Source organism: Hippoglossus stenolepis, chromosome 19 (genome assembly GCF_022539355.2).
Source record: "Hippoglossus stenolepis isolate QCI-W04-F060 chromosome 19, HSTE1.2, whole genome shotgun sequence".
NCBI classification, from domain to species: Eukaryota; Metazoa; Chordata; class Actinopteri; order Pleuronectiformes; family Pleuronectidae; genus Hippoglossus; species Hippoglossus stenolepis.
The window spans coordinates 11,897,897-11,923,882 of record NC_061501.1 but is presented as its reverse complement, the minus strand read 5'-3'; the positions used below and the strand labels follow the sequence as shown (position 1 = coordinate 11,923,882).

General features: G+C 41.4%; 1 protein-coding gene across 2 annotated transcripts in view; it reads right to left on the bottom strand.

The window, feature by feature from the left end:
* The window catches only part of arfgef1 (ADP-ribosylation factor guanine nucleotide-exchange factor 1 (brefeldin A-inhibited)), a 49,361-nt gene that overhangs the window by 21,199 nt on the left and 2,176 nt on the right, over positions 1 to 25,986 (bottom strand). The window contains exons 2-10 of one of the 2 annotated variants that reach the window (XM_035142248.2): positions 11,223 to 11,253; positions 8,114 to 8,270; positions 7,765 to 7,911; positions 6,531 to 6,710; positions 6,074 to 6,127; positions 3,617 to 3,965; positions 2,900 to 3,022; positions 1,739 to 1,992; positions 1,259 to 1,392 (exon numbers count right to left, since the gene is read on the bottom strand). In XM_035142248.2, the coding sequence (XP_034998139.1) occupies positions 1,259 to 1,392; positions 1,739 to 1,992; positions 2,900 to 3,022; positions 3,617 to 3,965; positions 6,074 to 6,127; positions 6,531 to 6,710; positions 7,765 to 7,911; positions 8,114 to 8,270; positions 11,223 to 11,253 (1,429 nt within the window). The remainder of the gene's footprint in view (positions 1 to 1,258; positions 1,393 to 1,738; positions 1,993 to 2,899; positions 3,023 to 3,616; positions 3,966 to 6,073; positions 6,128 to 6,530; positions 6,711 to 7,764; positions 7,912 to 8,113; positions 8,271 to 11,222; positions 11,254 to 25,986) is intronic. The other variant, XM_035142249.2, reaches the window with a different exon arrangement.

The following is a 25,986-nucleotide window of genomic DNA, read 5'->3' as shown; positions in this document are numbered from 1 at the left end:
AGCGAAAAGACAAAGCAGTAAATAAACAAATGTGGAAGTCACACAGCAGACGCAGTGTGAATTGAGTTATGCACAGAGACCAGATGCAGGAAATCCTGTTTCACAAAAGCTCCTGCTATCAGGACGAGCCAATCAGATGTCTCTGGCAAATCAGAGTCAGAAGAAATATCGAATGATGGCCAAACCAGATTATCCCCTTCCTCTTTTTTGTGTGTTGAAAATGGGAAACCGTTAAAAGGAGATTCGGTGCTTCATGAAAACAGGAAGTGATTCATAAAATGCTGAGCAATGCCTCATTGTCTCCTTTGTATCAAAACACTGAGGTTGTCACTAGAGCGTTCCTCATTTGAAATCCTGACTCGTGTCTATTTTTACAACCAACACAGAATCATTTCTTCAACACTGGCTCGACGAACGTGTTACTAACCTCCAAGTTCATCTACCCACAGTTAAATTAACTCGATTTTCTGAGCAGAATATGAGCTTCAATTACAACAAATTCTGTGAATGACCAAGTTAGTTTCCCAAATTATGTCCACTATCGTTTCCTGCATAAACATATGTAATTTAATTAAGGGTTGGTTGAGACTTTAGAGGAAGGGATGCACTACTGTTGTAAGACAGCAACTACTCATTATTACTTTCCAAAGTAATTGATTGGTCTTCATAATATTAAAAGACTGAAACATCTTCATTACATTTTCCCAGAATGGCCGACATAACAAAACCCAAAGATGTTTTGTTATTCTCAGAAAACCAGTAAATATTCAACTTTTTTGCAAAAAAATTACTTCAATTACTAACAGTCTGTCAGTTGACTAATCCCCACCTAATAACTTCAGCTAAAATCCAAATAGTCCATGACAACAGTTTTCCAACATCCATAATGATCACACTTACTTCAGGCTTCTTTCCTGCAGTTACGAGCTATTACTAGTATAAATAGTTGAACAGTTTAAGACTTTAACTATCATCAGAAATTATTGGGCACATGGCTACTTCTACTAATCCTTCATTGTCTAAAAGTATATTATGACTAGAAGGGCACTCATAGAGCGCATATTTCTGCCAAGACTAACGCCCTATCACGCAATATTAAAGAGAGTTCATAAAATCGGTTCAGTAGTTTTTGCATAATCCTGCAAACAGACAATACAGCAATGAAAACATAACCTCCTTGGTGGAGGTAATAGAATATGACCAAGTAAATAATACTCCCACCTACATGTAACTGCCCCTGCATGGAATTTATTCTTACTTGGGATCAGGTGGTCCATCTGACAGCGGCTTCATCGACAACTTGCAGAGAGAGCGAAAGACGAGGAAGGCGTCTTTCTGGAGGATGTGGGAGAATTTAGCACCCGGTGGCTGGCCCGGTGCAGCTCCTGATTCCTGCAGAGCAACAGAAGTATGAATATCTGCTGTTAGCAACAACCTCTTTCACTGAAGCCTACTCGACATGAAAGTGTGATTCTAAGCTCACCGATATATTAGATTTGTTTAACCTCAATCACCGAGGAGTGCAATCAAACATAATTGCAGAGCTCGAATATAGCTGAGGAGAAGGGTGATTACATAAGACTTTTTCCAGGAAATATGTTCACATAAATTGATGTTCACTTAAATTAAGTTCATTTTCCGCTGACTCTCAGCCTCTACAGCAATATATTTAAGAAGAAATTAAATGGTTTTATAGACAGGAGTGAGACATAAAAAAAAAAAGAGGTCCGTCCTTCACCTGAGTGTCATTGGATGAGACAGACAGTCTGTCATCAGGCAGCGAGGGGGTGAAACTGGCTGAGATAGGCGTGCCGGGGATGCCGTTGGCGTGAACGTGCTCACTGTCGCTACCCAGGGTGCCCTCGTCATCCAGGGAGCTCTGGGTGCCCTCTGTCACTGCTTCAGCCGGCTCCGGCTCCGACTCCGCCGGTTCACCCTCGCCGCCAGATTCCTTTGTGTCAGAGCAGAGGTTCGCAGGGTCCAGACAGTGCCCTGTGGTGACGGAGCGGGGACAAGTTTGATTGACAAGCACAATTTGCTCAAGTCTCAATAAATGGATTATTTAACAACATGAAGCATCCTCCACCAGCAATTTCATGTATTATTTCTGACAAGGCAACATTAACGCCTCAGATCTCACTGTGGAGTTTAACATAATGTTCTGGTCAAGTACAAAGAGAGAAAAACACAGAGTCACGTTGGGAGACAGCACGTTCAACAGCACCTAAGGGAACTTTCAGGTTAAGCGAGGATACCAGAGTGCATCTCTCCTCAATGTTCCTCCCGACCATTGAAGCCCCTTTTTCAAATTAATGCTCAAGGGTAAGAGTGTGTTTGAAAAGGGACGTCAAAGCAATATTTCTTTGTGTGAGTTAATAAAGCTTTTTTTGCGGCCTTAGAGAAAAAGCTGCTTTTTCTTTTACTTTTTGCACACAAAGAAAGAGTGCTGTGCCTTTTTTTCAGCATCTGAGGCAAATTCAAGAAGCTTGACCTGACCTAAAATTATAGTGTAGCTTCCCGGTAACATAAGCAGTTATTTATTTACAGAGGGCTGGGTTGAGAGAGTTTTTCATCTTTGCCTCTCAGACACAATTTGTACCAAGAGAGGTGCTTGTCGTTTGCCAGACAGGGGCGCCAGCCTGGAAACACAGTTTATCTGTCATGCAACAGGCAGCTTGTATAATCAGTATTGTGTAAATAACAGGAGCAAGATTTATACACTATTTCTTCATCTGAGCTACAGTGAGGATCCCTGAATCTGCAAGAGTAAGTTGTGCATCAAAGTTTTTCCAACAGACAAATGTGTGTAAAGGTATAAAGGCATAATTACCCACTGTCTTTAAAAAAAACAAATAAGACAGCAATTTACAGGTTACATGGAAATAAAAACATGTCTCACCTCCTGCAACAGTATTGACGACCTCCTGCAGAATACTCTGCACTATTTCATGGGCTTTCTCTTCATAGTTTGGCGACTCCTCCTCCTCCTCGCCTGCCTCTGGATGCTGCTGGGCTGCTGCATCTGAACGACACACACACACACTTTCAGGATGAACACACATTATCGTTTTTATCTAACATTTTGTCTAACTACAGATCTATTCTTTTACAGGCAGAGCAGGTTTCTGGGCCAGCATGCAGAAAGTTACATCGTCACTGAATGACTGGACTATTTTTTCTTATTCTACACCAGTTCTCACAGTGAATGAGCCTTTGTAGTGATGAATGTGCTATCAAATCATTCATAATAGTAAATGCCGGTTCTGGCAGTTATATTTTCTCTGAATGAAACTGAACAAAACGGGAGAGTGAAGCTTTTATTATGCATATTCAGGCTGATCACTATAACTCTAGATGTTTCTATAGAGAAATACACACGGCACAGATATGCAATACTTTGAATAAATGATCTTAAATATCTCTGGCTTTTTATAAGAGTGTGTGGGCCCTGAATGAATTGGAAATAAAAGTAGAGACTGTGTAATCAGCATGGGCACATGTTCAGCAAAATGATGGACAACATTTCTGCCAGTGAAATAAATCCCTTGTGTATTAATCAAAATTCAAGATAATTTAACAAAAAGAAGAGTAAAATAAGATAAAATAAGTGTCTTACTCTGTGCTGCTGCAGTAGCTTGGTCGGCCTCAGTCTGATCATTTTCAGCCACACAGAAATCAGAGCCATTCTCTGGATCTGGGCTCTCATACACAGGCCCCTGCTCCTCCTGCTCCCCAGACACCGACCTGCTGCTGCCCTCTGCGGCCGGTGTCGAAGGGGTGGATGGGGTGGATGGGATGTTGATGCTGGGAGTCGGAGGGGTGACGGGTCCGTTGGCCTCCTGGCTCGAACCCTTGCCCGGTGGGTGGGTGTGAGACTGCAGCTGAGGGGAGTCTGGCTCGGTGTGCTGGGTGACCGGGGAGTGCTGCCGGTGGCGCTCTCTCTCCAGCTGCTTCGCTTCCTGCAGCTGTGGGAGGTGTTGGGGACACATACGAGCAACACACACAGCCACAAACACACACACACACACAGACACACACATAGACAGAAAAATAAAAACAAAACACACAGACGGTACACACAAAAAACAAAAGAAAAGCATCCATAGAGAAAGGCACATAGAACACACACATACGCACACACACAGAGGAAAAAGACAGGTTAAGACTAAATAAACAAACTCATAACGGCAATTACAAGTTTGTACAACCTGTCTAGATTCCCTGAGGGCTCAGTGAGCCCACAGCAGAGCTACAACACTTCCAGATGTCAAAGCAGAGAGGAAAACACAGCTAAGGGACCATTTGTCATCTTTTTTTATAACATCAGGAGAGTCAGATGGGTGTCCTTATGGGAATGTGTATGAATATGCACTCAGTGAGAAGTAGGCCATGCTACAACTACAGCAATAAGACAAACTTTGTGGAGAAAAAGTCATGCTGGCTGGTGTGGACCTGGTCTATTTTAGCCGAAGGGATTTCAGGTGGAAATATGGCTCCTACAGCCGTGACCTGGCTGATGTGGCATGACTGACACGTTTTACCACTGCCTCTTATTATAGGGAGAGCTGGAAAGTGTTGCATTGCTTTAGCTTGGTAGCTCATGAGCTAGAAGTGGGTCACAAGACACTTGGTCATGGTTGTGACCTCCCGAATATGTGTTGTTAGTAATAGTGTGTTATTTAAGATAATAGATTGCGTCGTGGCCGAGGTTAATTGAGAGGAAAAAAACTAGTCTCTTTTAAATGCTTATATGTCCAGATGCACATTCAGAGCAAACACCAAAACAAACATGTTTTAAAGAAAGAGAGCAAACACATTTACAAGCAGTGGAGATTCTCTCAGCCAATATGGTGCATTTTCAATCCAAGTGCATTTGTAGATTTGTTGGGCATAAAGAAAAAATACAGACTTGAGTGACTCGAAGAAGAAAAGCACAGCAACTTAAGAGATGTGGGGTTCGGTAAGAAATATAAAGTGTGACACATTTACAAAACAATGGTAAAAGATGGTGATCCTTCTCCAGTATCAAGAGCAGACTAGCTTTTAAATGAATGACTCTAACCTACAGAATAAATCAGAGATCTGATGTGTTTTAATCCTCCTTTCTAGCAACAAGGGACAATCAAACAATCTGTTTTATAAGCCAAACCAGGAACAGTCTTTCACATCTACTTCATACACAAACTCCTTTCATTAAAGCCATTACGTTTTGTTTTTAAAACCACAACTACTCCAATGAGAAGCCATTCACTTCTAATTTAATGGTGCCGCTGCTGTCAAATTTAAATGTAAGTGATTAATTGAATGACGAAGCACTCTGAAACAACAATTAGTATTGACTGTGAGCAGCAGTAACAAGGCCAGACAAACGCACCTTGACTGGAGGGGACAGGCGAGGCAGCGCAAACAAACTAAGCTCATTATTTAAATGCCACCTCAGTCGGATAGTGAAGGCTGTGTGAGAGTGAGTGAGACAAAGGCTATGTGTGCCTGTGTGTGTGTGAGTGCGTGCGATCATACCACGCTGAGCTGCAGTCCGGAGGATACATTTACACACAAACACAGAAAGTGGATCTCCTCCGTGCAGTAGCCCAACACTGTGCAGGCAGTGACAACACAACAATAGGCCTCTGCCTCAAACGTCTGCCTTGTCTCTCCATTTCTAGCCTTGGCTGCTTCTTTATATTTCTCCGTCTGTGTCTGACGCCAGTCGCTCATTGTTCTATAAGAACTAAATAAATGCCTTTGGAGAAACAAAGCCTAACAAAAAACTCATTGTAAAGCTGACCTGTGATGAAACAGTTACTACACCCGGGAGTAATCATAAACTAAAAATGTAAAATGTATATTGGGTGCAGGAGATAATTTGTAGGCAAGTCAACAAAAGCCACGGCAAGCATATGGTGGAAGAGATACACAGCAAACCTGCTCCTGTGCAGTGTAGGAGCAAAGGAAGGAAACGGATGAGTGCATGAATGAATGAGGAAAAAAGCTAAGATGCGCAAACACAGATGCACAGAGAAGAGTTTGAGAGTTCTGATCAGGCAAGTCACGGCAGTCCTGCTCGCTTTACCTGGCGGTCACGCTTTCTGGAGGCCAGAGACCAAGATAGCTTGTGATTTGTAAGCTATGTGTCCAAAAGGAAGGGAGGGAGGCAGGTGAGGAGGGGAAAAGTGTCATTCAAAAAGAAAAAGATGACATTAGAGCAAGCTTTTTTTGAAGGCAACACCTAATATGTCCGCCTGCACAAACAGTAGACTTTAATTAAACCAGGAATATGTGATTTGAGTAACCTTATCAAGCAGAAAGCTTATATTGCAGTCCAATCTGAATCCAAATTTTTGGTAATTAGTTGCATCAATTTCAAAGGGCAACAACAATTTTTTTGATTTAAGATTTGCAGTTTGATTGAAATCACTAAGCTGGCTTTATATTGCTTTTGTCAGTGTAAAATTTCACCCTCTCTCTGACATGTGTATTTCTATGTATTCTGTCTTATAATTGAATATCTTCGTGAGGCTCGGACATACTGCTTGATTCTCCATCCGTGCGAAGATGACGTTGAGCATCTGCGTGAGCGTGGCCTTTGCCGTGGTCTGGTTGATGAGGTTCTTGCTGGCCAGGTAGATGTTGTAACATGTGCGGACGGCCTGCAGGACAGTGCCCTCGTGGATTTCTATGTGCTGAGAGGTTACTGCTGTCAGCAGAGCCTGGAAGAAAGTGAAAAGTAAGACCTGAATAAATATCACATGTTACGTCTGTTACACATACAGGTTTATTATATAGGAAATACACATCTGTTTTCAACTGTTACATCTGAGCCAAGAGGATAAAGAAATGTCTCTTCATGTCAGCATGTCTCTTTCAGCCTCTTTCACACGTGTGTTTTACTTCATAAATATTCCAAAAATTTGACATGACTGTGTCGTGCTTAAAGAGCGTCCTGATTGGTTTGCACAGTTTCAGTATTTCTGCAGCTCAGGATCTGGTAATATTTATAAAAATCCTACATGATGTGATACACAATAAATTACACGAGACATGTGATGCTATCATATCTTTAGTGAGCATATTTTTAAAGATATTTTTCTGTGAGGACATTTCCCCACAGTGTAACTCATTCATCTTAACTGATTACAGGATAAAGATCTAACAGAACAGATTTAGTATGTGATCAAAATAGGAACTTGAAAATACAGCAGTGTTACCATTCATGCCTCAGTGATGATGAAACTGGTGGAAAAAATACTTCATGGTTCTAAGAGGCTTTTCCAGCCTATGGGGCTTTTTAAGCTTCCGCCCAATAATGCCTACGGTCAGCAGAGAAGCTTTGAGGATAAACAGCCACTCAAGACTAAAATAAAATCTAAAATCTATCATTCAGGCAGCCATCGAAAGTCGAATACTTTTTTTTGTTAGGGGCAACATTTTCTAACTCAGGTTTCAGCAGTTATGACCCCCAAAAAAACACACAAAATAATATTTAAAATGATATGTATATGTATGATTGTACAGTACACTTTAGTCAGTGACTTTTAGAAAGGTCACAAACACTTAAAATACAGCTTACATTCTACATACAATAACAACTACATTTTGTTCTTTGGTGCGGACAATGAACAAAATAGCAACATGAGAATTACGATCTTGACTTAACACTTAATCATTTAGTTGGGGAAATAACTGTGATGGCTGATCTAATGTTGATCAAGTATCTGTGTGATATGACTAGGAAGTGGCAGAAGACACGGGGGGGTACCACACCTTAATAATCTGTAGCTGAATACCCTCATCCGTCTGCGGCCCTTGGAAACAAGCGCAGATGGTCTCGATGATCCTGTCGATGAGCTTCTTGCCTGGGGTCGTGTTGTCCGGGGCACTGCCCGTCAAGTGGCCGTACGCTATCAGCTTCTACAAGTCAGATACGTTTAGAACACACAGGCACACAGACAGAAACGCATTATTTACACAAAACGACCGAAATGATTTTCATTTAATTTTGGGAAAGATCATTAAAGGTATTCCAAATGAAGGAGCACAACATTCAGTGGACACATAGAAACAGTAGTGCAAACATTTGGGGGTCTGCAGGCCAACTTGTCCTGCCTCTGACCTGTAAACAGTCGAGCGAGGTGATGACGATGCGGGGACATTTGGACTGACATGCCAGCTCAAACGGCAAGAAGTACTTGTCGGCTTCAATGAAGTTGGTCTTTGATTTGATTGGCGGTAAAGTGCTGGAACCAGATTTGCCGTCTCCGCTGGGTGGACTAGGGAAGAACAGTACAAGAAGAAGAAAAAAAAAGAGGGAGAGATAAGAGACTGTGAGACAAACGCTGGGATCACACGGTCCAGTCTGTCAACTGAAGTCACTGGGAAAAAAAAAGGCAGCGTTCAAAAATCGGCCTGACGCAGTCACACGCCCCCTGACGTCCAGGCACGGTTAACAGTGCATGGAAAAGTTACAGCTAAAAATCCACAGCTCAAACAGGATGTTAAACCTATAGACGTCTTGCCCTGCATCCTGTTTCTCAAGGGAAAATGCAGAGTAACAAAACCTTTATCAGTCGACTGAATTTAATACAGTGGCTGACTGCTTAATATGGTGCCTGATCTCTCTGAGGGAGGGGTGGTAATCCCGTTTTTTTTCTCCAGGCTCAGACTTTACCATGTGTTCACGCTGACAAAGCATTTCCTGTCCTCGGACTAGCAGCTAAACCTTAAATCAAATGATACGGCTGTTTTCAGATTTTTTGTTATTTAAAAGCAGAGAAAGAGAAAGAGAAATAAAATATGGACCGTCGCATGTGTCTATCCCTGAGCATAACCACCACACCCAGACAGCACTCGCTAGAATAAAAAGAGGAGCAGGGAGGGGAGGGAGAAGGGAGGGAGAAGGGAGGGAGGCAGATAAGAGAGGGAAGGGTTGCATTGTTTATGCCTTGGCAACGAAAAAGGATGACTTCAGCTCTTTTTAGAGGGACGACCTCACAGAGAATAGCAGGTTACGATCACAGAGACAAATAGAAGAAGAGAAGAGAGATGAAGTGGCTCGTAAAAGGAAGGTAGGGGTGGGGTACAAAGAGATGAATTAAAGAGGATTCAACAGAAGGAACAAGAAATAATCGAGATAGATAGAAGAAGGGGAGGTAGCTGAAGAGCATAGTGAGGAAGGGGGACCAAAAAAACTACAACAAGAGGCGTCTGAAAAACAAAAGAAGAAACAGGCATGAATTCAAAATGAATTAGGGAGGCAAGAAGAGACGAGATACAAACACAGCGCATAAATATAGCGATTCAGAAAAAACCCTGAACCTTTTAAACAGTACGCTCGCCATTTTCAAAACCGTTTTTCGACTTCAAAGAGGAGCTGTGATTACACGGAGAGCCTCCACTCCGTCGGCTCCTGTGTTCTCTGACCCAGTCTGCATCTCTGTGTTATTGTGTAGTGCGTCTGCAGGGAGCTCGTCTCTCGCTTATTCCTGGACTCTCTGCTTAACGTCAGCTGATCTGCTCTCTGCCTCATAATCGGCCCAGTGTCAGACTTAGACTGCTTATTCAACATAATGTGGACATTATCTCGGTTTTAGTCAAACAACACAGACGGCCTGCGTCCTTGACTCGCTGCTGCAGCATGTACTGTACATAGAAGGGAAGACATATTTGTACAGCTGTAAATCAATAACATATCACGTATCAGTACATATTATCTGGTATTTAGTGATCGTAATATTGATGCATCTTATCATATCTTGAATATTGAGCTTGATGATTCATCCTTCACGATGGAAACAGCAGATGACAAAATTCTAACCTTTAACCCCGTCTGCACTCAAGGTCCATTTACTGTCTTGGTCTGAAGCTCTAGACTGCACTGTATCTCATGGTCTGCATGAGTATAGTTGCAGTTTGCTTAGTTGTCATGGAAAGGAGAGTTCTTAGTTTTTAAATCCTCTTATTTGCTTTCTTCACGTGGTAAGATGAGAAGATCGATAACACCTGGAGTGCATAAATCAAATCAAGAAGATACTGAGCTTCAAGTGTGTTTTTCTAGGTGGATGTTGGCAGCTTTGGACAGAACCAGACTGATTTCCAGTTTTTGTGCTGAGCTAAGCTAACCGTCTGCTGGCTGTAGCTTATTTTGAGCCAAGATGGGGGCGGAGGCCTGAGAGTGCTAAGATTAAAGGAAAAATCGAACAGCTATAGTTCGATAACAACTGAGAAAACTTCACACGTTAATAAAAAGGTTCCTTTTACTTCTCTAATGGCGTTAGAGTTAAGTTTACTTAAGTATTTTTGTCTAATTAAAAAATAATTGTAAATTTTTTGGGCATCATATTCACTTCATAATGTAAATAATATATTTTATTTATTTCCCTGAGGTTCAATAGTCATATTAACAATATTATCGACTGTACAATGTGAACTAATAACATAATTTATTTTACAGACTTATATAGATGTATGTATCTATGTAGTGATATAAAATTACACATAGGCCTATTGTGATGGATATAAAAAAGTGTATTCTACAGAGGACTGTGAGACTACATATGGTGAAAATAAGTACAAATTCTAAAATACTGGAGTTGAATCCAAAAGCAGCAGCGTCTGTATGAGTTGTATGTGAACATAGTGTCTACATTGATCTACCTTTGATGTAGAACTCCTCACCTTGAGGGTAGAATTCATATGGAGTTGGTTACTGGTAACGCTAATTTGGATAAAATGGAAAAGCCAAGGAGAAACAGTGGGTGGTGAAAATGGGGGAGGGAATCTGTGAGAGGAGAAACAGTGAGGGATGAAAATGTTAAAAGGGAAATGAAACGGCAGGAGGAAGAAAGGTTAGGGAAAAGGAGAGGTGACGCTCATGCTATGTTTCATTCCAAAGCCCACATGGTCACATGCCAACCACCTTTTGGCCAGAGCTTACAGCAAACACACACGCACACAAAAACAAGTTCAGAATCTGGCAAGGGCTGCTGAAGAAAGCCATTAATGAGAAGACAAGGGGCTGTTTGGAACAGACCAAGCAGAGAGACACAAACAAAAACACACAAGAGGCTTGAACGCGTACACACACACTGTTCTAATCCCATTTACTAGTCTGACCAAAGGAGAGATTTGCAGTTGGGCCTTGAATTTTAGCCTGAATGTGCAAAAACAGAGACAAACCCATGAAATTACCCATATCACGTTTAAATAATTGATCAGCTGCTTACCTTAATTTCTCTGACTCTTCTTTGATTTCCTCTGAAACAGAAAGAGAAAGGGAAAAGATGTTAAATTAGTCAAGTATGAACCGTGGGGGAATGTAAATCCTGCAGTATTTTACTCAGCTAATGACTCCATGGGGAGCAGAGCACATATCAGGCCTGGCAGCACACAGCATTGGATTTATTTATGAGGGGCGGTTTTATTTATTTTTTAACTCCAAAACGCACAACTTATGTGTTATGTTTATGCACGTCAGATCAGGAAGAAATCGCCAAAGTTGTGTGTGCATGCAGCCACCAATGTCCCTCCCTGTAGATTCTACCATATACAGTACTGTGCTAACACTTCATGTAACACACATATAATTGGACATTTTTTGTATTCAACGTGCTGGAATGGAGTGAATTCTCAGACGTGCTTGATTAAGATTAAAAAATGCATTCACAGTTCGGCACGTTTTCTCTTTTTGCGTGAATGTCCTTGTGTTGTCATAGTGATGGTTTTGTTTATGTCCTGCCGTTAAGTGCCAAAGGGCCCTCATAATAAACCGCCTTAGCTGCCGCGCCGTCCCCAAAAAAATGTAGCCATTATTAACTCGATACAGCGTCCGTGAGACAGGCCAACATTTGTGTTTATTTCCCAGATCTCCTGGCATGAAAGCAGTTGTATGAACTCGCTGAGCGCTGGCACAGAAAAGCAGAAAGAAAAAACAGAGAGAGAGAGAGACAGACAGAGAGACACACAGTAGGAGGGATGCGGGGGAAAGAGAGATGGAAATAGAGCAGCGAACGAGAAGCCAATTGGTACCAGACATTAAAAGGGAGCCTTCAGTGAGGAAGCTTTTCAAAACACAGTGGCAATCGGCGGAGTCCTCACAGAATTGCACCAGCCTGCGATGCTTGGGAAGAACCCCACTAATGCGATGACAGCTCAATTATTTTATTGCTTGAAGGCGAACAGTCCTTTCAAAGAAATCCACTTGTCTAGAATATTTAGCACTTAACACTCCGTGGAATTAAATTAAGGCCGGTTTGAACCATGTTTTATAGCACGACCGATGAGCGACGCGAAGGAAACAGTCATATAAGAAGCGAAACCAAGTTTGTTTTTTGATATAAAACCGCCTAATGGTAATTTATACATCTGTCACACATCTGTTAAATAAATTCAGTCACAATTGACCAACAGGTATTAGATATATAACAACATGAAACAGAAAAACAATCAACAACAAATTTACGAAGCTGAACCCAGCACATATTTTTTCTTGACATATAACTAATTAACTTGAATGAAACTTGAGCAGAGCACATACCTCCACCAATCTCCACTAAGTTTCACACACCCGAAATAACAGTCCTCTAAACATGCCTAGTAAATCACTGAAAATGCCCCCCCCAAAAACAACATATCTTGCAATGTTCTGGAAAATGAAAAAAATTTCTGGATCCACCCTGTGATCGGGCTCCACACCAAAATGTAATGGATTCCATCCGGACCCATAATGCATCACTCAACCAAGATCCATGGTAATCAAATCAACCAATAAACACACAGACGGGGGTGTAAACGTAACCTCCTTGAATGAAAATCATTCAATCAATCATATAATCCTTTTGCTCTCTGCTTGTGCCTTGTATTTTCCCTTCAAACTTTAAGATTCTTGAAAGTTATTCAGCAATATAGTCCAAACTTTTAAAGTCTGTGGTGGAATACCAAAAACCCAATATCCCTGTGCTGTAACCAAAAGAAGATCAGTGTAATATCACACTGCAGTGCATGTTACAGGGAATGACTAGGCTGCGTGTCTCTGTCCTGCTCTATGAGGGTGATCAGGTTAAGTCAGGTTAAGTCAAACAAGAGGACGGGCAGCGTCACATAGGAAGACAGTTTGATGGGAGACATGGGGACTGTGTGAGTAACTATGAGGTAAATAGCTTTGTGTGTCAAGGGGCTTATGTGAGGAATTATCAAGCTAGGATTTGAATAGTGAAGCTGTAGCATTGGTGAGCGGTGGTGATGTTGATGATTAGAAAGAGTAGCTGTATATATAAGTGCTGGGTTCTCCTGGGACTGAACTGAAACGAGCCACAGATTAAAGCTGCCGATTCGCGACTGATCTGTCGGCTGCCGGTTTCAACACACACACACACAAACACACACACACACACACACACACACACACACACACACACACACACACACACACACACACACACACACACACACACACACACACACACACACACACACACACACACACACACACACACAAGAAAGCCGGCGCAGATAGCTGAGTGGAGCTTAAAAACACACACACACAAACCTTAACTGTTATTTATTAATATGCATCTCATTTTCACCAACTCAGATTTGATATCTTCATCAAAAATGGCTGATCACAGTCTGTCAAGTGTCCAAAAATAGCTGCCTGAATAATTCCAAGGCATAGGATATTGAGAAAACTTTGTGGGCTGTTTTACTAGAAATGTACACAAAAGTGCCCCAACGTATAATTGACATAGGATATGGGAATATTTGTCAGTTAAAACCATGATTTCCCCTGGAGTAATTTACAATCCAGATAATGATATGGTCACAAAATGTCTTAAATTAAAAAAGAGTACATAAAAACAATGTTTTTTTGACCCTTTAAATGTGATTGAAAGTTGTAAACAGTCTCAGAGTATAGCCTTGTGCTATGCAAGTCAGTTACATTTCAATCGGTTGAATGCACACAGGTCACTTCCATATTTGCATTTGGCTGCCATATGGCAACAAATTAATTTTAACATTTTACAAAAACCTCAACACATCTTTACTGGTTTTGATGCTGAAAATGAAACGTTACCTTACCCCAGAAAGTCTTTCATTTTTTTCTTGAAAATATTTTGCCTGATTCTTAGTCAATTTTGGGGGCCCTCAGGTCATGATGTCTCCAGTTTCACAAAACGAGATGCAAACAGGATTTTCTGGTCATGTGCTGACATGTGTATTTGTTCTATTAAAGTAAAGGAAGTTCTTTTTAAAACCAAACATGGATTCTTTATAACGGCCTTTCAGTCAAACTGAGATAAAGTAACTGTTGCCATAGAGCAACACTAGATGGTTAAATAAAACACTATAAGAAATAAAAACAATGTCAAAGTGCCAAGTTCTGACGTAGCATGTGTACATGTAATCCAAGCAACTGTCAAGTTTGCTTTTTTTAAATACTTTGTGAAACATACTGTTTTCTACTTCCTGTATATGTTACCATGAACCAGGAAATGGCAGTCTTTGGTCACTTATTAACCGAGTCCCTCCACCTCCTCTCTCATACTGAACACTGCCGACCTTGAAGTTGCCGTGTTCTGTGTCCTGATTTGTCCCAGGGCCTGGGTCTGATCAAAGAAGAGAACAGCAGAACCAGCAGCAGCGTTAGCTCGGTGGAGGGGGTGAAGCCTCCTCCACACAGGACGACAGTGATGCAGATGAAACCAAATGGCCCACCACTTTTCAATCTAACGAGTCCACATGAAAATAGGACCAGGGTTTTGAAGGGTTTTGGAGAATCAACTAGTGTCAGTTTGAAAATGTGAAACACAGCATATTTTCAAATAAGCTGAAATACTTTACCACTGCAAAATTAAAAGTTGATCATATAAAGCCCATTTTCCACTAGTCAGAAAAAACCACTGATACCCACTAAGGTCTGGCTTTTGTCTGCAATTTCTTCTTCTTCATATCATGCAAGATGCAACGACGGCAAGACAGATTCAGTTTCAAGCACGTTCATTACGTGAAACATGACTCAACGAGAGAAAAAAATTCAACAGAAAATCCAGCATATATAGCATAGGTATTAGAAACAACCTGACTTGTCTGGGATATGCCTTGCATTGCAATGCGAATAAATCACACCATCTTATATATATATATATATCATTTTTTATTTTATATATTCAATAAAACTTAGTATTGAACTACAAGATTGATTTCCGCTATACATTATTGCTGAGTTGGTGCTTCAGCAGATGAGAGCAGGATTACAGCTGCATTTACTGCCCCTCAGGATGCTGCTCTTAAAAACTCTCAAACACTCTAATACTGCCTTCACTAAACACCAGTGAGGAAGTGGCACACATGACACACCTATTTCCCTGACCAGATACATTAGAGGGAGCCATCCTGCTCTCGTGTGAGCTGTAGCCCAGACCAGACCGCAACACAGAGCGACATAATGTTTGAGAGCAGCCTGCTAAGCCCTGAATCTCAAACAGTTCTCCTCATCATCAAGATACTTTTTCCTCTTACCCTGACTTTGACCCAGATCCTTACACTAGATGACAGTAAGACGTTAATGAGCATTAATGTCCGGGTGCCAAATCCCCATTGGAGACAGACATTTCAGGCCTGCATTTGGGTCTAACACATGTAGAAATTTCCCATTTCTCTGGTGTAATATTGTATAGAGCTATGTCTGCAGATGAGCTGTGAGTCCACAAAGACCAGCTAACCCCTCCAGCCCTGACCAGAGTCACTCCAGATACTTAAAGTGTGAGCCTTTTACTCTGGTTTCAGTTTGTATGGAATCCCATACACCCAGGGGTTGTCATCTACCCAAGGGCCCCCTAAAGCTGCCTCTGAGCTGTGGAGAGGGTCAGTCACAAACTGGTTAATCATTTCTGCACTCAGCTCTGGAGTGAGTGCGGTCTCCGAGCCTGGATAAAGGCGAGGGAGGGGAGGGGAAGATTTCCGTGAGCTAGCAAGAGCACAAAATGGATATGCATGAATACAGCCGGACGCACACTCACTTTCCAGTCAGGTACTTCCCCCCGTGGCATATGATACTGTAGCACCTACAATATTAACAACCTTTGTACTCTACATAGGGTAATAAAAAAAATAATTTAGAAAACATCCAGCCCTACAACCACAGCTACAATCTACAGAACATGACAACTATGTAAGTCGCTGCTAACCATGAAACAAATCCTCCATAGAGTCGTATTTATTATTGCATCTATCAATGTCAAGTGAAGACAACTCTGCACAAACATCCCTGTCCAGCCGCCTTGGCTGCAGACTTATTAAAGTTAACACAATAGCCTTGGAGCCTCAGTGTAGCAAAGGCTGATATAGGACACCAACAGCACAAGGCCGCGTGTGAAAAATACATGAGATGTTGACGACATCACAAGCATCAGAACCTCAGCCTGAAGTCGGCTCACGCAAAACAACCAAATGAGCACAGCTTACTTCTACAGGTACACATGTGTGTCAGACTGTACGCTATGCGAGTTCTACACAGACTCCTAGGAGATAGGAAGCTATGATTCTGAGATGAAAAGGCATCACAACTTCACAGCTTCAGATGACAGTGTCTGACTGTGATGGTGGGATAAACAGCCTGATCTAGACAGAGAGACAGCGACATCTCACTCAATCAGTGAACTTGACAAAGAGCAGAGACAGGTTTTGGCGGTGCTTCATATAAAACCTGTGTCAAAGGGGCTTATCAGGGATCCCTTCAATCACACTTACACTGAGCTACAGCAAATCTGATCATGGCTTAAACATCGGCCGTACAATGGCGTAGTGAGCCTGTTAGCATGCAAATATGCAGCTGTAAAAGACTGAGGCTGATGAATCAGTGAAGGGTCATATTTGGGAACCCTGATCCAAAGGAATAAGGATAGAAGCAAGTTTGTAGCAGCGACACACACACACACACACACACACACACACACACACACACACACACACACACACACACACACACACACACACACACACACACACACACACACACACACACACACACACACACACACACACACACACACACACACACACACACAATCCCTTTTACTTGTCTGACCACAGGAGAGCAGCTACTACCAAAATCCCTGAAGAATTGCAGTTTACACTCTGATGGCTCAAACATGTGTTTGTGTATCTGGATGAATGTAAATAGTGTTGCTAAAAGATGTGCATGCATATTCATTAAAGTTTTCGCTGAATAAATAAACACTATAGAGACTTAGACTTTACTATGTGAGCTATTTCAGTTCAGCTACAACACATGATTCATTTTAGAAAATACAACATCCATTAACACCTACAAGCTGAGAGGCTTTCAGAGTAACTCAGATCAACAAAACAGCCTTCCCCCCCGTCTCTCACTGCTTGCAGGCTTAACTTGTGCCTGCGTCTTCCTCCTGGATGCCACCATGCCCAAATGACGTGACAAAGCATTCCTCAACTGGCAGCTGCATATAGCACCCTAATGGGAGTGTTCGCCACAGGGACCTCAGCTCGCCAGAATCATGAACACTGGAATCGCAGGCCCGCTCCCCTCCCTGGGCGTGTCTGGGTTCATGTACATGTGTGTCACACAGCAGTGCATTAAGCAAATGTAATGTGCACATAGTGAGGATTGCGACCATTGTAACCTAAACACTGGAATGATACAGTTTATCATCTTATATCTTCTGAGTGCTCTGCCACAATCTAATTTGGTAAGATACACTTAACTGCCCAATGCCCTTAAGGAAATGTAGGCTGCATCACAGATGTCTTTATTGTTTTTATAAGATGTAAAAAGTAACAATTCATTAAAATGTCAAAAAGCAACTGGAATTATGTTTATTTATTTTGTTGCCTTGTGTCCTTACATTATCCAAAATGTTTCCAGCAATGTTCAATGTCACCTTTTAATTGCGTCATATATTTGCTTTACCCATGGCTTTGCCTGTCTGTGCTTCAAACTCCGGGATAAACAATGTATGATGGTAAGGAAAAACACACTCCTAGCCAATTAGACAGTCTGCTGGGGATTATAGTGGCATTGTAGCACCTTTAACACCTGTTGTGTATAAAACAAGGAGTGTATATGTTTCAGGAAGAGGTTGAAAATAATAATAATGACTACTATACAAAAGGTGATCAACACTTATTTCCATATCAATTTAAAGGTTAGAAGGAAAAATAGAGTTGTTGCTTAATGCCAAACAAAGAACTGTCCTGAATCTGATCCACTGACTCCAGTAGGCTCCTATGATTGCCATCATCATTTAGTGTAAACTGCAACAGTGTGAGCTGCAGGTAGAGCCATGCTATGACAAGCCTAGGATGCTGCACCCACCTGGACCAAATATTCTTGCTGACTAAAGCCATTGGATCAACACTAATTCAATAAGGAGACATTCTGCCAGCAAGATGTTCACACATCGAATCACAATCAAACGCGTGCGCACTCGTTTCTAACACATGCAAACACACCCAATTTCTCGTGAGAGCTCTTACATTTCATCAATTAAGACACAGCAGAGCTTGCACACGGCTGCTCTGCCGGCGAGAGGGAGAGAGATAAACACACGGCTCTCTGGAGACAGTACGTCACAGGACTAGCAGCAAGAAAACAGCATCGCTGAGAAGTGACAGCGAGTTCAGACAAAGAGTGAGGAGGGAAAAGGGAGAATGTGAGAGAAAGTGGGGACAAAGACGACGATGCTGGTTTCCAAAAACAAATCAGCTGCATAAACCTGTCTCTCAACCAGTTGGTGTGTACATTTTGCACCCTGACAGAATGCTGGTAAGGTGTGATTATAACACTGTAATGGGACCAGTTAGTTTTTATATATTAAAACCGTGCAGCATAGAAGGATGGACGAATGGAAAGAGAGAGGGAACGAAGGGTTTAGATATTTCAATGCATCCTAAATAACACTCCTTTCTATTGTGTTTCCAGCAATCTCTACAAAGACACACAAAAACACACACACAAGAGGTTAGAGGTCAGTCTCTGACTCAGTCTGAGTCATCACCTGAGCAAGGAACTGGAGACTGAGAGAAAGGGTAAACCCCCCCATCCTGCAGTGCCATTGCCATTTCCATTTCAAAGAGCCTCTAGAGCCCATCTGCATCTGGCATGAAACCAGCGGATGGCACGAAGCAATCTGTACGCAGCGATCAGCTAAAATTCAATCCAGCGCCAGATTGCTTGTGGTCCCAGTGACTGTGGGTCTCCAGATGTGGACCACTGACGGCATGACTTTAGCAGGAGAGGATGAGAGAAATAAACTGAGGACACACAAGAAAGAGCCTCAGGACTCCGATTGACATAAATGTTGACTTTGTGATGATCTAAGTTTGATCTCCTTACAGAGTCAAAGATTGACTCCATTATCTAGACTGACAACATTATAGTGTAGCATCTCTGGTGGATTCATTGAGCATGAAATAGCGTTGTGAGAGTATCTTTCAATAAAATCATGTCAACAGGCATAATAATATAATCATTGTAGCGTCACACTGCTAAAATAGGCTAATCTATGGATGAATCAGTGCGTGGGTGTCCACCTCCACCTCCTAACAAACACAGGGGCCTCCACCACGGAGAGCCTGAGAAAATTCGGACCCATGACATTTCCATTGTGCAGGCTGAAAGGAAAGGTTGCACAGCAGTAATTACATTTGGAGGGGAAGAAGGAAACACTGCCAGAGGTTGTCTGGGCTACCTAATCGTGTGTGCGTTCATGTGTGTGCGCATGCCTGTATGTGTACGTTACGCGTGCGTGTGTGTGTTCAGCCCCCTCACTCACTCACACTTGCATAAGCCTAATAATCACTGGTCTGACTCCCAAGGCCGAAAAAGTCACAAAGAGTATGGCCTCCGCTAGGCCTTCATCACTGTGGGCTTTGTTATTTAAATGAATTCATCTTTAATAATTCCACTCTGGATACATGATTTAGCACTTCTCCACTCCGACTCTATTGTACCTTCAGACCTCTGAAATTGGGTTATTATTACTGTGCAGCACCGTGCTGCGCAAGCTGGAGATTAATAGCAAATCAATGGAGGATAAATATGTGTACTGAGAACTGCATCCTCCTAAATTCATTCACAGTGACCTTTCTCATCATACCTGCTGACGATTAGGTCCCTGCATGTTTAGCGGGAAGCCACGATGAAGTAAAAACTCCATGTGAGGCTACATGAGGTTTTCACAGCCATCTCACTTCTTCACTTTTCTTTCAGACAAACAGAAATTCCATCTCTATTTAGTTTAGTGAAATGAAAATCAAGATCCATGGATTCTTCCCTGAGAAAACGGTGAAATTCCTGAATGCCGCTGAGCTATTGATCCGCAACAAATTGCAATGTGTTCTTTCCTGACCCTGATCCTCTCACTAAGTTTTGTTGTAATTCGTTCAGTCGTTTTTTTTGTGTAATCTTGCTTCAAAACAAAACAACAAACAAACGGACAGGGGTGAAATCATGACCTCAATGGCAAAGGTAAATACAACAATCCATGTTTTAAAAGCAGGATCACATTTGTGAAACCGATTCTGAGTTTCAAGCCTCTGGCGGTGCATTTCCCTTCACAGTGACATTGGAGAGCTGGTGAACTGGAGCACATCATAGCCCTGTAGTGCCTACGACATTTTTACCCTTTTGTACTATTAGCAATTTATCACCTGACATTTGGAAGAACCTGCTGTTAAATGTGTGTACAGGATGTGGAAGGCAGGCTAGCCGTGTTTGCTAACCAATCTACAAGATGTTGCTTTTCCTTCATGAGAAGGCTGGTTTAAATAATGAATTAAATAGTGTTATTTCAAGAGCAGCTGAGTCATCTGAAGCACAATTGTTATCACACAATATAGAGAGAATGGAGATTGAGAGAGAGAGATTGAGAGAGAGAGAGAGAGAGAGAGAGAGAGAGAGAGAGAGAGAGAGAGAGAGAGAGAGAGAGAGAGAGAGATCCGTTTGCGGTATAATTAATTAATCACCTGTCCCAGGACCAGGAGGCATCAGTGGAGAACAATCATGTATTATGTAAGGAGGTATCAGTTCACAAAAATATATAAAGAACCATAAAAAAGAAGAAAATTTATAAAGTTTAAGGGTAAAAAAAAATAGGCTCTTCTAACATCTGAAGTATCTTCTTCATATAGACAAAAGGATTATTTATGCTTTCAGAGCAAGTACTGGTGCTTCCACGTTGACTATCCACTGCTCATTATCTATACAGCAGTCAACCTTTGGGGTTACAGGCAGCTTAAGCGTCTGCACTTCGTCTGGAGGGGACAAAGGAGACAGAAACCTGGCACGTGGCCTCACCCTATCTCATCTCTCCCTTTACTTCAGGGAAATGAAGCAGTAGAGTTGATTGCGAAAGAGTTTATCTCAACATATTAATGTGAATTTTAACATATTAAAAATCTAGGACTTCTTGCCCTGTTCCATCCGACTGCATGAGACAACTAGTGCTAAAACTTAAGATTATAAAAAATATTGACATGAATATGCACATCGGTAATCACCTTTACCGTCGTTTGCAGCTTGTTTGCCAATAAGCAGAAAATATATACAGAAAAGATGTACATTTATGTTTAACATAGGAACACATTTTTTTGTATTAAAGTTCTATATATATATTATATATACATTGTATATATTTTATTTATGTTTTTTCATTTGTGGTTATTTAAAAAAAGTTGGGTTAAATATCATGTATGAATTTACACAAGGGCTTAGGAATTACTGACAAATTGTTATTAATATATATATATATATATATTGGCAGTTATTATCGTATGGGAAATTTATCCAAAATACTTGGCTAAAGCCGCCCAAAATCCTAATGGTTGGGTTCTGTCCTTAGGTTTTTGATACGGCCACAAAACAAGTCTACTTGACGAGTTGTTATCTCACTTCCTTTGTTCGTGGTTCAGCTTTGGATCAAAGTATGGATCAGGGAATTTGAACATGCACACATGCACATATATCTGATATCAGTTTGCAGTCAGACAGTATAACAACCTTAGGGTAAATCATTTAGTGCCATTAACATTTACTGCACCATGACAAATAAAGTCAAATAAAAATGCAGCTGCCATCTCCTCCATCATTTACGCTTTCTCATCTCCAGCAGTGCTGCCACTTTCATCAGCAGGCTACCTGGAGTGCCTCTGCTGAATGGAAATCAGAATTCATCTTGTGGACTGATACATTTCTGTCAGGAATATGAAGCATAGTGGCAAAAAAAAAGTTGACAGGTACACAAATCAGGAAGACTTTCATTATTCAGTAAAAGTACAGCCAGCGCTCATCTCCTGTACTCTTCATATTTTGGATGAGCTGTATGGGTGTTTGGGGAGTCGTGGTAAAAAACCTTAATTAAAACTGGGACCATTTATAGCCTGGTGCTTATCATGGGTGAGCATGTGGTGGCTATGGTGCCGCTTATCATGGAGCAGCATGTGTTCACGATGAGAGGTGCATTTGTCCCGTTAGTTTCTCTGCCAGGTTTGTCAACTCTAAATGAAAAGGTGGCCCATGCAAGCAGTGGCCTTGAGTTTGGTGCAAAAGAACAGCTTGTTGATCATGTCTGTGTAAACAGATTTTACTCAAGGTACTTTTGACCTTGGATGAGAGAATATTTTTGCTACAGTTATGCCACAAATGCGTGGAGGTGGCAGCTGTAGTTAAACCTGTCAAACAATATGGTTTGTGCTTGTGCTTAAAGTTAGGGGAATAAGAATTTAATAGATGGTGGGTGAAAGAATCTGCATCTCGAGTTTAGCCTAATTTAATGAAACTACTGATTCACACAGATCTTTGAGATTTCTTTTTGTAATTCTCTGAATTTAACTAAGACGACAAATCATCTGTGACATCTTTTGCCTTTGAATTATTGAAATTAGAATATTTAGATACAAGTTTAGGAGCTAGAGTATATATAAAAGTTTATATATATATTTAAAAAAAAAGGTGTATGACAACAACAACTGCTTTACACTTTAAAAGTGGAATGGCACTCAGTAGAGCTACAGTCCCCTTAATTTCAAACAAGCTGCACCAAATCTCACACACTCATTGATATCAGTTCCCTAAATATGCCAGATTTCTTTTCATCAAGATCCATGAATTACTCCCTGGGAAAACAGTGAAAATGTTAATAAAAGTCCTATTTCGCAATGTTAAAAAAATTCTGGATCCACACCTAATTCTAATGAGTTCTTCCCTGACCCATGCTGCATCCTTACTCCAAGTTTCATGGAAAACTGTTGTTTTTGTGTAATCTTGCCAACAATCAAACATACAATTGTTGTACGCCCAGAGTCAGTCGCTGCTTGCTCCTGGTGTATTGTAAATTCCTCTCTCATAACCAGCTCTTGTTGCAAAGCATTCAGATTTAATGCATGTCAAGCCCCTCAGACCATCAGGAATGCACCACAGCTACTCAAACTGTCAATACCTCAGAGCGAGCTAACAATTGACAACATAACTCTAGCTCAAAAGAAGAAGAAGAAAAAAATCTGGCAAAAAATTCTGGCATTACATTCATAATTTACCCTACTCTCATGTATCCCCTTATAAAACCTGAATCGACTCAGACGAGCGAACTGTATCTTACCTACCCAGTGGGACCCAGCAAAAGTAAACAAGTTCCTGATGAAGAAAATGAGGCAACTAATGAGCTGAAGGGCCCAGTGGTTGTTTTCTAAAGAGTTACTGGACCACAACAGGAAGGCAATGCTACTATGTAATATATTTTATCAGGTAGCAATGAAGATGTATTTAAAGAAGTGCCCATGTAGCTCTGTGTCAACAAACTTAGATTTATTTATATGTGATTTTAAGGTCATATATTGACAGAGACAATACAATAACATTTACAAAGAATTAGTTTGTCCACATTACCCATAACTGTTCAATAGTTAATACCCAGATCATCATATTGTGCATCTAGATTTTCAGACCAGGGTGAAAACTATATGTCACTTTCAGTAAGTCCAGGGAGTCTGAGTAGAATGTCATTATAACACTATATACTGTATATACATTACTCTCACCACACTACAACATACAGGTCCCTGAAGTTCAGCTACAGCTACAGGTGTTGAACAAATTTATCATCAGTGTTCCGTGACAAGGAAAAAAACAGAGTTGCTGCCTCCAATATGTAAGAAGAATATCCACCTGCAGGCAAAAAAAATGCCTTCCTTGAATTTTTGAAAGGAGGCGTCAAGACTGCAGCTGCAACAGGTTTCAAGGTTGCAGTAACCTCTGCAGCTGACCCCAGGATCAGGCACCACGAGGGGAGAGATAATGAGAAACATGCTCAGCGGGACTCCACCCCTCGAGTGGCTCCGAGCTTGGAAACAAGTTCTCCCTCCTCTTTAGCTTGTACAGAGTCCCCTGATTTAGCTTGTTACATTCACACTATGACTTTCTCAGCAGCAGCGAAGCCATATGAAATGTTCACGTCGGAGAGGACCAGCTGGGTTTGAAAACAAGTGGACCATCCGCGAGGACAGCATCTTATGGGGCTAGCACTTTGGGATCATAACAATGAATTAAAGCCTGCGCTGGGCAGATACAGCCTGTGGGCCATCGATATATCAGCCCCTTTTATACAGCCTGTAAAAGGTGGGAATGTGGCACCTTTATTCCACCTCGCTGTTCTTCATAAAAGATGCTCGTCACACCTCTGATTCTGGAACGGCAGCATGCTATCTTAAAATCACAGACGGGGGCAGCACTATGCCAGCTTTGTATGGTTCAGTGGAAACAAGCAAAGGCAACATAAAAAGGGATCTTCCTAAAGGCAATATAACAGGCTGTCTTATATAAAAGAGGCTATTGAGTTAACTGTCAGTCTTACGCTCGTTCTGATCCTTGGTATCAGACAGCTCCTCTCAAAGACGATGACGGTGAGATCTAAAGATAATAGGATCCTGCCTCCGTGACAGTTCGGAGTGTGTGAGAAACATAGACCGTAAATAAAGATGGACGACACGTGTCCACTTTCTCTCGTTGTACCAAAGTGAAGCTAGAATATCTGAGGGCTGCCATCTTGAGCTGGTGACGTCATTGGGAGTCTGCACAATAGTAATCGTGGTGTGGTGCCGCATTTTCGAGGTCAAATAACAAACTAAAACCAAACTTGCTGAAAAGATCAGTGTGATATTAACTGGATGGAACATCTTTGAGAAAAAGTTTGGTCATAGTCCCGTCAGTTGATGAGGGTGGACTGTCCAGCAAATGTAGCCTAGCTAGAACCTTTCACCTCTTTCCTATATGCATAACAAACATGCATTGATTCACTACCAGCTCAACAACAACACAAAAAGGACTACATAAAAGTGACTGCTATACAAGGAATAATTCAAACCTCTACAACAGAGAGACAGTGAGTGACAGCCAAAAAGAGACTCTGGTACAGGCACGCTCTCTGAGACGTCTCAGAGCCCCAAGAGCTAGAGAGGATTATGTAAGTCACTCAGTATACTGGGTCAACCACTCGGTTTTATATGCACTACTTATGTACTACTGCTGCGCTCATTGCAAAGATTCTCATTTCGTATATATTTGAATGTATGGCTGAGCTCAACTGTGATGGTAAAAGGTTTTACCTGACCTAACCTGAAAACACCCACAACCACAGACTGAGTGACCAATTTTGCTTGTTAAAGTAGAAGTACAACCTATAATAGAGATGTTCTGATACCATTTTTCTCTTTACGATACTGATTCTGATATCTTGACTTTGTTTACTTCTTCACCGAAGAAGGGATTTCCTGGAAAAGAAAACTGCAGTTTTATCTGGGTGAAACTGATGTACTTTCAAGACGTGGTATCCGATCGGTACATACACTCGTATACTCTCCGATGCCTACTCTGCATTTTCAGCAGTATCAGAGGCATTTTCTGATGCTGTATCTGAACACATTTCGAACAATAGAACAACTACTTAAATAGCCGACTATATG